Raw genomic sequence first — 12,280 nt, 5'->3', positions numbered from 1 at the left:
AATGACTGAAAACCGGGTCATCGCCTGATGATTAATTGTACGTAACACCTGTGTCTCACAGTGACGATAGAGATGGGCTTGAAAAGGTCGCAGAGAATGCCAATGAGGGAGAGAGAGTCCGAGACATGCACACCCGATGCGGAGGCTGAAAAGCTATTTACAAATGTCTGAGTGAAGCTGTTGATCGTTAATGTCTGTGTGATGCTGTTGATCATTAGTGTGAATCTGTGAGTGCAAATGTCCTGGTTACTTTCGTAACCTCCATTCCCTGATGGAGGGAACGAGAAGTTGTGTCGATGTAGTGACACTAGGGGTCGCCCTTGGGTGCCCCAAACACCTCTGATCTTTGAGAAAAGGCCAATGGGAATTGGCGAGTGGAATTTGCATGCTACTCCCCCAGAGATATGGGTATAAAAGGAGCTGGCTCGCAACCACTCTGAGGAGCCAAGACAGGGTCCAGGCCATTTCAAAGAGTAGTTCAGTGTTGTGGCAGGAGGGACACAATATCTCGTTCCCTCCATCAGGGAATGGAGTTTACATAAGTAACCAGGACCTTCCCTATCTGTCACTCACTCGATGTTGTGTCAATGTAGTGACACTAGGGGTCCCTATATGAAATGCCACAACTAGCTGAACTGTGTTACGTGGACTGGCTTTGCAAGATGGGCAAACCATTGCGTGCCTTATAACCAGCAAACCTAGCTATCACATAACCTCCCCCAACTATCCTACAAGCGCCGTACGGTCCCCGCACCTTGGAGACAAGTCGACTTAAAAAAAGTGGGCTCTTCTCTTCTTTTTTTCTCCCCAAAAAAGAATGGAAATCGTTCAGCTGGGGGCCATATGTGTCCACTTTTGGGGGGTTGGGGGGGTGTCCATTCCCAAGGGGAAGGCACTGCGGAGACCCCAGCCTGCCTGAAGGGTAGGCAATTGTGTGGAAATACATCACATGGTCTTACCGAGTCTTGTCGGCAATGCAGGTCCTACCCAGAGGGGATGGAGCTCTACAAACATGGCGACCGGTGGCAGAGGGGTACTTTTCCCAAGGAAGACGCGGGTTTACCAACGAGGAAACCATCTTGCAGTAAATATATCACACAGGGTTACATAAAGGCAACCAGTGCATGAGGAGCACCTACCCCAGTACAAGGCCTATTAGCACACAAACTGGGCCGGTATCGAATTTCTCCATGAATCCGCCTGCCACAGGGCTAATGAGGAAGGGCGTCCAGGTGTCATGAACACTGCTGGTTGGGTAAAAAGGGCACATCTGGAAAGGCACTATATTCAAGCGGTACACCTGGCCAGTTGTCCCGCAAACTTACCAGTTCGTACCTGACAACACACGGGATGAACCGGCCTAACCCAGAGATTGTGGAACTTCACAAAGATATTGGCCGTTGCCAGCCCACTGCTCTACCGATGTCTGCTAAAGAGGTGCCATTGGGCGGGGCCCTGGTAGAATGTGCCCTAAGCCCCAAGGGTGGCAGCACGTCCTGGGTGTGGTATGCCAAAGCAATGGTGTCAACGACCCAGTGGGCGATCCTCTGTTTGGAGAAAACACTTCCATTCCGTTGTCCTCCGAAGCAGACAAAGAGCTGCTCAGAGAATCTAAAGTTCTGTATGAAATCCAAGTAGATGCACAAAGCACGCACCAGCAACGGAAAGGCTGAGACGTCCTCCTCCTGTGGCAGCTTCGCTTGCAGTTTCACCACCAGATCCCTAAACGAGATTGTGGGAATCTTGGGCATATAGCTTGGTCGGGGCCACAGGACCACGTGAGAGTATTCTGGACCGAACTCCAGGTATGTGTCACTGGCAGAGAACATCTGCAGGTCTCCTACCCTCTTGATGGACGTGAGCTCAGTCAGGAGGGCAGCCAGGTGTGTTGTGCCACAGCTGGGCGTGCAAGGGTGTGGGGGCCGCCTCTGTAGAGTCGTGCTTTAAATGTGCGGTCTCCAGCGATCTCAGGCTGTTAAGCCAGGTGGCACTGCTTTGTGGGCACAGGTGCACCGTAACCACCTGTGGAATCGCCAAGTACCCCCTGGCAGCCTCACCGTCGAGGGTAGTGAGCGTGGAGGAGCTGAAAGGTCAGGGCCGGGCATTGAAAGTTGCACGCCATGACATTGTGAGCTCCTCATGCACCTCCGGGAAGAAAGGGACCGGGGCAGTGAGCGGCGCTCCGTGCCCAGGAACCAACCATCAAGCTGCAAGGGTTCAGGGCAGGGTTGAGGGTTCCATTCTAGCCCGACGCTCATGGCAGCCTGGGCAAGCATGGCCGTCAGCTCGGCGTCAGCTTCAGACTGCGTGACCACACCCAAAGGTGTAAGCCCAGCAAAGTCTTCCCCTTCAGACTGAAGCAATCTGCTCTCCATCTCATCCTCCTCCTGAGCTCTGAATGAGCGGTTGAACCTGCTCTGAGGCGGGACGCCTGACTCATCCCAGAACTCAACCAAGACGCACAAGCTTGCTTGGGAATGGGAGATCTGTGGGGATTCATCTGGTGGAGTTACTTCTATTGAAGACTCCAAATCGCCCCCAGCGCTAACCATTTCGGCCTTGTGCCCGCAGGCAGAAGAACTGGGGCGGGGAGCGGCTGGAGTGGCTCTCCCTCTGAGGAAGGAAAGCGGCAATCGCAATGTGGGGGCATAAACAATCCACAAATACTGTCTCAGCATGTCTGGAGCCCAAACACATAAGGCAGAGATCATGACCATAAGAAGCGGGGAGATAGTGACCGCAACCAGGAACTGCACATAACCGGATAGGGAATCTTTAAAAAAAGACGCTTTCCATCAGTGCCCATTCTTTTAGGGAATATATACTCTTTTAGGGAGGAATATATCCTTTTTTTATGGAGAAATATACTGTTTTAGTGCTCAACGCGCGCTGTTAAAGTGCGCATGGGCGTTCTCTGCACTTATCTGTGCGAGGGGGAGAAACCGCTGTGATGCGCAGTGAAATCCAAGAGCTGTGGAGATCACTTGCTTTCTACAGAGGTGAATGGATTGGCAGTGGAATACGTCAACATTGCTTGGCTCCGAAGAAAAAATCTGAATGAGTGGTTGCGAGCTAGCTCCTTTTATACCCTTACTGTATGTCCGGGGGAGTGGCATGCAATTTCCACTCAACAATTCCCATTGGCCTTTTCTCAAAGATCAGAGATCTTTGCCGCTTCCTTCCTCTTTATTGGAACTTCTACAGCATGTAAGTTCACGAAAGAGAAGAGTGCATATACTGAGCCAATTAATGTGTAAAAAAGACTTTTAATTTTGTTTATTGGAACTATCACAGCATTTTACAGTAGTGTTGAGGATTAGGGAACTTAGGTTGAAAGAGTGGAATTGTACTGCAAGGCCAATGCTGTTAAGAAAGTGGCCTTGATGAGTGTGATGGGTGCAAAATTGCACAGCATTAATGAGGCAGATCACAGAGTTATTTGGATCACTCCAGAAGTGTCAGGAGTAAACTCAAAATGGAGTTAGACACTGGATCTGCTGTATCTGTCATCTCCACAGCTGATTACAAGCAATTGTTCTCAAAAATATGACTGCACAAGACATAAATGATATTAAAGACATATACTGGTGAAAAGGTTTCTCCAAAAGGCTAATTAACATTGACTGTAAACTACAAAGAGAACCATTCACAGTTAGACCTGTATGTACTGGAGAACAGAGGCCCTACATAATTTGGATGTGAATGGCACTCACAGAGACTCATAAATTCTGATGTAGTGCTTGCACACTTTAATCCATCTATACCCATCAGACATGCATGTGATGCATTACATATGGAATCAGCGCTATGCAGTCACATAAGTTCACAGACGGCACGGAAAAACTAATAGCCTTCACATCCAGATCACTAATGGCAGCCGAACATAACTATGCACAGATAGACAGAGAAGTGCTTAGCCTTGTATGGGGTGTAAACAAATTTCACCATTGCCTGTATGGTCAAACGTTCACCCTGGTCACAGACCATCACCACTTCAGAAAGGGTTTCTCAGTAATGGCGTTGGCAGGTCTGTAGCGTTGGTCTTTTTTGGTGCTCACAATATGAAATTGAGTACAAAGGCACCAAGTTACATGGTAATGCAGATGGCTTGTCGTGCTTACCACTAAAGACAGAGGACAACTGTCAATTAACTACCTGTGAAAAATGCTCTCATCCAAAGAGAAACCCGAAATGACCCAATGTTATCTCAAGTCTATGACATTACGGTGAGAGGAAATCCTGCACACGGAAGCTCATTGTATCCTCAGAGAGGACAGACCAAATGTATGTATGCCAAGGAATGCTGATGCTTAAAAGTTGTCATTCAAATTGCACAGCAGGATGCTAGACACACTCAATGAAGGATGTTTAGGCATTGTAAAATGAAGAGCCTTGCGCTTAGTTACATTTGGTGACTGGGAATAGACAAACATATTGAGGATCTATCAATATGCCAGGGATGTCAGAAGATTCAGAACCCACCACCAAAAGCTTCACCCATGGGAATGGCCTTCAACACCATGGCATAGAGTGCACGTTGATTTTGCCCATTTAAAAGCTCCATGGTCCTAATTACTGTCGATACGCACTCTAAATAGCCTGAAGTTCTTCAAATGAAAAAACAACATCAGAAAAGACTGTTTCTGTATTGAGGACAATATTCTCCAGGAACAGTTTACCAGAACAAATCTGCCCTGACAACGGACGCCAGTTTAAAACAAATTCTTGAAACAGAAGGGCAACAAACTGCCACCTGGCCAAACTGGCAATTACAATCCTGCCACCAATGGCTTAGCAGAAAGATTTGTACAGACTATCAAAAAGTAATGAAAGCAATGGACAATGACAACATTTCACTGCAACACAAAATAGACAACTTCTTATTTATGTACAGAATTACAGTGCATGCAACCACTGGCAAAACTCCAGCTATGATGTTCCTCAAGAGAAACTTGAGATTTTGCATAGACCTCACCAAAACTGATGTCAGGAGAGATGTTGAAATCAAACAATTTGCGCACATGAATGAAAATCCTACAAGCTTTCAGGTGGGTCAAGAAGACCTTGCGGCTACAGAACAAAGAAGTGGCAACCAGTCACAATCAGCACCAGAACAGGACCCCTGACATACACAGTGGATGTTGGAGAAACCACATGGAGGCATCGTGCAGATCAGTTAGTGGACTGTCAAGTGAAATCCACCTTTCCCCCATCTCTGATTCAAATGACAGAGACAAGGAAGGATGCTGTTGAAATTGCCAACCCTGCCTAAGTCAATATGAATGACTCTGACCAGAAAGAAAGTGTACCTGATGTGACAACTCCGACTGGACCTGAGCCACCATCATGTTCACAAAGACATTACCCTGAAAGGAGTAGAAAACCTCCACAGATATTTGATTGAAGAGGAGGTTCTGTAGAGATGAACTCTAGACTCATCACCACCTGCCGGCCTGAGGTATGAGTGTAGTGCAGTTGGGCATGTGAAGGCAGAAGGTTCGCTTTCATGGGGACCCGACTGCAAGTGCTCGGTGTCTGATCGCCGTGAGAACGGCCATTGTGGGCCGTGACCTAGGGAGTGAGGAAACCGCTTCCTTTGTGACAACGTGGGTTGGCAAGCAAAGAAAAGGTAACAAACGATTCTCCACCCGGCCCTCCACCGGGGGATGGAGTGGTCAGGATACCAGCTCTGTGGCAGACATCTCTTTCCTTGGGTTGCCCGTTTCTGGGTGCGGGAGGTGGTTTGTGAGATGGGGGGCGTCTGCTTCCTGTGGGGAGCTCTACGCTGGGGCGGAGTTGCCTGGGGTTTCACCGCCGCAGGGGGACGCCCTCGGCAAGATGTGTTGAATGGCCTCCATCTGTTTGGAGAACTGCTGGGCAAAGTCCTCAACGGTGTCGCCGAATAGGCCGATCTGGGAGATGAGGGCCTTAAGAAAGCGAGCCTTGTCGAAGTTAAATTCATAAACTCCTCTTTATATTCTCATTCAAATGAATTTGAGGAATGAGCAATCACACCACCTCTGACAGTGTGTACGTGTTATGTGCTGTACACATTTTCTGTGTGGCAATTTTGTGTTACCGTGATAGAGACAATAATCCAAAATGTATACCTGTTGGCAAATTTCAAACAGTTTAACATGTCTACCGGTATAACGCCCACCCCTAGTTGATGTTAAATGTGTGAATACATACAATTCATGTGTTATTCTTTAAGCCTAAAATTTGTGGATTTTAATTTTCTCTAGCATAGTTAATCTAAGAGGGAGGAAATGTAATGCATGTGCATTCATAGCTGTTTTCTATGGTCTGCCCCCTTGCGGTTGCATATGTAATAGTATTGAATGTGATTTTCAATACACAAGTTCAGTAAAGAGTTGATCAGCCTACTGCACAGATTGTGAGTGCTTGATTGTGTTATGTTTGATCGCATACACTACAGATGCCATTGAAGAAATTCACAATTCACAATCAGACGTGATTCATTCAATCCATGCGTGAAAGTGTCCAATAACAAGACGGTTACTGAGATTAAGTGAGTAGTATTCAGATGGTCATGTGATTCTAAAATGGCAGCCCCCATGAGGTGCTTTTATAAGGTTACTGATATGACTAGAGTCCTCACCTCATGTGAGTGCTCATGATTTTATACGTATGTTTCAAAATTACACTTAATTCTTAAGGGGTAAACATTTTTAATAGGGAAAAAATTACTTAGTGCACCTTTAAATTAAATTAAATAATTTAAATTACAACAGAATAATTTTCATCTAGCAAATATACAGAGTTTAAAGGTTCTGTATAACAGAACTGACTCAGCCAGCGTTTTCATTTACTGACCTGCCACCATCTGTAAGTGTCGTCTGTAAGCAAACTGTTTTTCCTGGACATCAGCGGATGGAAAGACTGGTTAAATCGCTCCATAAACCAACCGTCATCTTCATCATCATCATCATCATGCAGGTGTGTTATACAGCGATGGCAGGCACATGTGCTCTCCCCGAGACCAAGAGCAGATTTTAACAAGTACAGCGAAGGCTCTCTCAGTGTGTAACTGAACACAAACATGGAGAAGGTAACAGCACAGAAGAGTGCCATCAATGTGAACATTTTCCTTTGCCAAAACAAAGACATCTTGAGTTTGGAACAAGCCCCGTCTGTCACTCTCATCAGGTTAAAAATCTAGAAAATGATCCACAGTGACATACCACATACGTTCTATTCTCAAACACCCTCTTTGCTACAAAAAAATTGAAGAAAATCAAACTCTACAGTCATGTGATACTGTACTCTGTCAGGTATCCACATTGTAATGGTAAAGGTCTGATCATGGTTTGTGGAGATGAAAAATACAGTAAATCCAGTCGTCATTCGCCGCTTGCATGTCAAATTCTGCTGAGTGCTACGATGGTTTCTGGTGCTACGATGGTTTCTCTGTCTCTCTCTCTCTCTCTCCAGATATTGATTTAAAGGGGTCAATGGCTCTTATCTGGTCTGGTCTTTGTAATGATCCACCTGGAAGACAAACATAGGAAATTATGTCTAAATATCAGCAGACATTTAGAGCTAGTGTGATGTGTTCTTTGACCCTTTTCCTGAAGAATCATCTTTTTATTAGGGATCCAAGCACCAATGGTCCTATAACCCCTTTGTGCTGATTTTCTATTTCTTCTTGTTCTGCCCTAAATAACAAAATAACAAAAAGCATCCATCCTAGAGACTCCGAATTTGGCAGGATGTTCCTAAATTCCACATCCTACTAAGGTGAACACAGACCCGGGTAAATCTTTAACACTCTTTTATATTTTTGCTAATATCTTCGCAACCATATTGGTCAGAAGGAAAAAATCAAGGAGACCAATGAAATAGTGCTGCAACAAATAATCGATAAAATCAATAATAATCGATAATAAAAATGATTAACAACTTTGCTTGTGAAAGTTTCTGTACTTTTCTGGAAGAAGAAGATCTTGTAATTTAATTTCCAAAATGTGTGCCTTTGTGTTGTGATGCACTTATCTTTTTGATGTGAAATCTTTTCTGATTTTGATAGAGTAAAAGAAAAAATAACGTTTATATTGCTACTGATATTTCTAATTTAGTATTTACTGAATCTAAGCAACATGTGCTACTTTTTTGTACATTATAAACAGAAAATTGTGTTGAAAATGTGTTTATAAAATGTGATGCAACAGGGTTTTGAGGTATATCTCTTTATCATCATTACATTACATACATGCCCACAACAATAAAAAATGAGCCTTGAAAATACTGACAAACGTTTATAAGATAGGCCCATATTTAAAGTGTGACATTATTTTACATATGCAGCTTGCTCTGTCATTATAAAGATGTCATGGTTTTATATTAGAAGCTATTATGATGCAATTTTACCATAACCTCCTGAGACAGCGTCAATATAGTGTTTGGTGTATAAAAACACGACAAGAATTGTTTATATATATTATATATACACTCACTATAATATTAGTGACTTTGGCCATGATAATGTCCTCTCCTTGCTCTATAGAAATGTATGACATTACAATTCAGCACATCAAATACAATATTGTTTATATATATAAACAATATTGTATTTGATGTGCTGAATGGTCTAGCTCGACAGTACTTAAGTGACGTTCTACCACGCTATATTCCATCACGTTCATTATGATCTCAAAATTATAGCCTGTTAATAGTTCCTAGAATATCAAAAAGGTAGATCATTTTCATATTTGGCTCCTAAACTATGTAATAGTCTCCCTAACACTGTTCGAGATGCAGACACACTCCCTCAGTTTATGTCTAGACTAAAGACTCATCTATTTAGCCAGGCATACACCTAATTTTTCCCCCATCTCACAATTACGCTGCTTTAGTTTAGTCTGCCCGAACCAGAAACCAGAAACAATGATTTATAACTGCAATAAATTGAATGGCATCTATGCTTATATTATTTTATTTGTTTCCCTGTCTCAACCTCGGGACTCCTATCCTGAGGTCACCAGAACCGTCTGGATCTAGCACCATTCCTGCTTCGTGTTGGACTCTGCTACGTGCCGCTGAATGATGATAACTAAATGCAGCCGGTGCCAGCCAAACATCACTTTAGTCTATTATGATGGACTTCATAGGATGAACTGATGCCAACTCCAACCATAAGACATGGGATACTTCATATGTCATTGTCTGAACCTTGGATTTAGGATGGACCACTCCGAACCTCACCGAAATTACTGGCCAGGTTGAACTGCGTTTCACATCCCTGATCTCTGCCTGCTCACCTCAGTCTACTGATTGACTACGATCTTGAAATGGAATACATAGACTAACAATTGCCAACAAAAGCATTCCTCAGCCAATTAACAAGGACAATTGCATCTATGTGAACTTCTGCAATTAATCCAGGATGGACTTCAAAGACATTGGTCATTAATCTTACAGTTCAAACAAAATCGATGTTTAAACACTGACCTTTAACACTTACTTAGTTTAATAATTTTAAACCATGACATTAACTATACATAATTAATATTGACATTACATTCTTGATGTTAGCCAGAGGGGAACTGGCGCCCACAGTGAGTCTGGTTTCTCCCAAGGTAAATTTTCTCCCATTTACCAACATCTTATGGAGTTTTGTGTTCCTTGCCATAGTTGCCGTTGGCTTGCTCACTGGGGTTATTGATACAATTATTATTTCATAACTTTTTTTAAACACGATTAACAATCATATTTTATCTAATTTCACAATGATGATTCATATACATTATAGACATTACAGTTTTATCGTCTGTTAATTCCTGATCTTCTGTAAAGCTGCTTTGAAATGATGTGTGTTGTGAAAGGCGGTATACAAATAAAATTGACAGGACTTCACTTGACTTATGATGATATATGGGGCTTGGGGATGGGTACTTGCAGTCTGACGTAGCCTGTCGCTTTGGCACGCAACTGCCTGCGCGCACCTTCGTCAGCAGCGCACGTACACGGACACTAGGGGTACATGATTGAATATGGACCCCTAGTGTCGCTTCTTTGACACTACGTTGAAGTGAGCGACAGACGGGGAATGTCTAGGTTACTGTTGTAACCTCCATTCCCTGATGGAGGGAATTAGACGTTGTGTCCTCCCGGCCACGACGCTGAACTGAGCCACTGTTATGGCTGAACATCATTCTCGGCTCCTCGGTGCAAAACCTGAATGGACAGATGCATGTTTCCCTCCCTTTGTACCCGTATGTCTGGGGGCAGGACATGTCAATTCTGTCAACCAAGTTCTCATTGGCCTTTTCTCAAGTTCAGAGATGCACAAGGCTCTCGAGAGACCAACTAGTGTCGCTTCATCGACACAACATCTCGTTCCCTCCATCAGGGAACGGAGGTTACAACAGTAACCTAGACGTTCCCTGCCTGTCTTGTGTTTTGATTATGGGTTTTTTAGACCTTGTCATTGTCTTTGTTTCACTGGTTCTTGTGATTATTAGTCCCAGGTGTTCCTTGTTTTATCATTTGCCCCTTGTGTATTTAATCCCTTGGTTTTCTTGTGTTCTTGGTCAGAAATGATTTTCAAAGGAGGACATTTTGGCAGAAGACAGAGTTCAGAGAATCAAATATTATTCTGACACTGAGAAACAGGGGACGAGGAGTCTCTCTGGAATGGGGAAACATGGCAGAGTGGTGGTAATAATGGTGGGTAGTCACAACAATGCCATGAATGGGCCAGAGTGGGGAGATTCAGATGAAATCGAGAGTGGGGATAGTATGGAGATTAGTCAGGAAAATAAAAGATCAAGAGACAAATGAGGAAATTCTTTTGTAGTGCGAGAAAACTCGAACTAGTAATTAGAAATTACTCTGAGGGAAGGAGAGGTGAAATGAGAGTTGAGGAAGATGAATTTAAGGTAATACTTACATTTAGTGAAGAGATGGACTGCACACTATGAGTCCAGTGAAGACTACGATATTAAAAAATAAAGTTGGTGAAATAAAAATGGCCAAAGTTTTGAGAGATGGGAATCTGTTAATCATATGTAATAATGAAGAACAGAGAGAATGTAGGATGAGGGAGGTAGGAAAGTATACAGTGGCAAGTGCAAGATGTGTGGAGAAGGGAAAAAGGTGGAATAGAGGAGTGATCTGGGGGATACCAGTCAAGGTTACCATGGATTAAATAAAAGCACATCTGAAAGGTGGGAAACTGAAGTATGCTTGAAGATTACATACCAATAGAGAAGGGATAAGGCGAGACAGTGAAAGTATATTGCAGGAATTTGATGAAGAAATTCTCCCAAATAAAACTAATCTAGGATAAATTACATATAATGTGAGGGAGTATATTCCAAAGCTTATGAGATGCTTTAACTGTCTTTTTGGTGTGGGTCTTCATTTCACATAGTACATTATGGGGAGGAAAAAGACAGATTCAAAAGGAAGATAATAGAACAATTATTGGAGGATAATAATTTGGTGTGTCTGAATGATGGGAGAGGAACAAGAAAAGAAGTGCACACGAATAACAGCACAGCACTTGATTTAACATTGGTACCAAAAGAAGTGGCATGGATTTGTGAGTGGGAGTTAGGGGAATACTCAACAGTCGGTAGTGATCATTACCCAATACTTAGTCAAATGCATGTAGACAGGGAAGAAGGGGTAATGGAATGTGGATATTTGGTAAAGCAAAATGGGGTAAATTTGATTATTTATGTGATATGTAAAGTAGTGAAATAGACCTAAATCAAGATATAGAAATAAAATTATGAAAATTTAGAGAAGTACTGCTAAATGCAGCAAATGTATCAATACCCAAAAGGAAAGTGAAAATGAATAGGAAAGCAGTTCCGTGGTGGACAGAGGAATGCAGTAAAGTCATTAAAGATAGAAATAGAGCTTTTAAAGCCTTAAAGAGAACCCATCATTTTCAAAAATTAATCGAATACAAAAGGGCACAAACACAAGGAAAGTGGTGAGAAAAGCAAAAAGACAAAGCCGGAGGGAATTTTGTAACAAAATAGGCAGAACAACTCCTATAAGCGATGTATGGGGAATGATAAGAAAGATGAGAAGAGTCAGAAGAGAGTGGCAGTAAAATTGAGGAATACATAGCAGTATCAAATGAAGAAAAAGCAGAAATATTAGATAAAACATTCACTGACATCCATAGTTCTAATAATCTAACAGAGGAAGGGAAACGAGGGAGTGAAGAAACTAGAAAAGCATATCCAGGACTTTTACAGAGACAGGAGTGTACAAGGGATGCCATGGATGTACCTTTTACACT

The 12,280-nt window shown here is 43.0% G+C and overlaps 1 protein-coding gene across 2 annotated transcripts in view; it reads right to left on the bottom strand.

Annotated features, from left to right (window-relative positions):
- The window catches only part of LOC127650242 (CMP-N-acetylneuraminate-beta-galactosamide-alpha-2,3-sialyltransferase 1-like), a 104,773-nt gene that overhangs the window by 27,645 nt on the left and 64,848 nt on the right, over nt 1-12,280 (bottom strand). For both annotated transcript variants that reach the window (XM_052135555.1, XM_052135554.1), the window contains one exon: nt 6,838-7,512. In XM_052135555.1, the coding sequence (XP_051991515.1) occupies nt 6,838-7,167 (330 nt within the window). In that variant the 5' untranslated portion in view covers nt 7,168-7,512. The remainder of the gene's footprint in view (nt 1-6,837; nt 7,513-12,280) is intronic.

The sequence above is a fragment of the Xyrauchen texanus genome, chromosome 10 (assembly GCF_025860055.1).
Source record: "Xyrauchen texanus isolate HMW12.3.18 chromosome 10, RBS_HiC_50CHRs, whole genome shotgun sequence".
NCBI lineage: Eukaryota > Metazoa > Chordata > Actinopteri > Cypriniformes > Catostomidae > Xyrauchen > Xyrauchen texanus.
The sequence above is the reverse complement of the archived record's forward strand: the minus strand, read 5'-3'. Positions and strand labels throughout refer to the sequence as shown.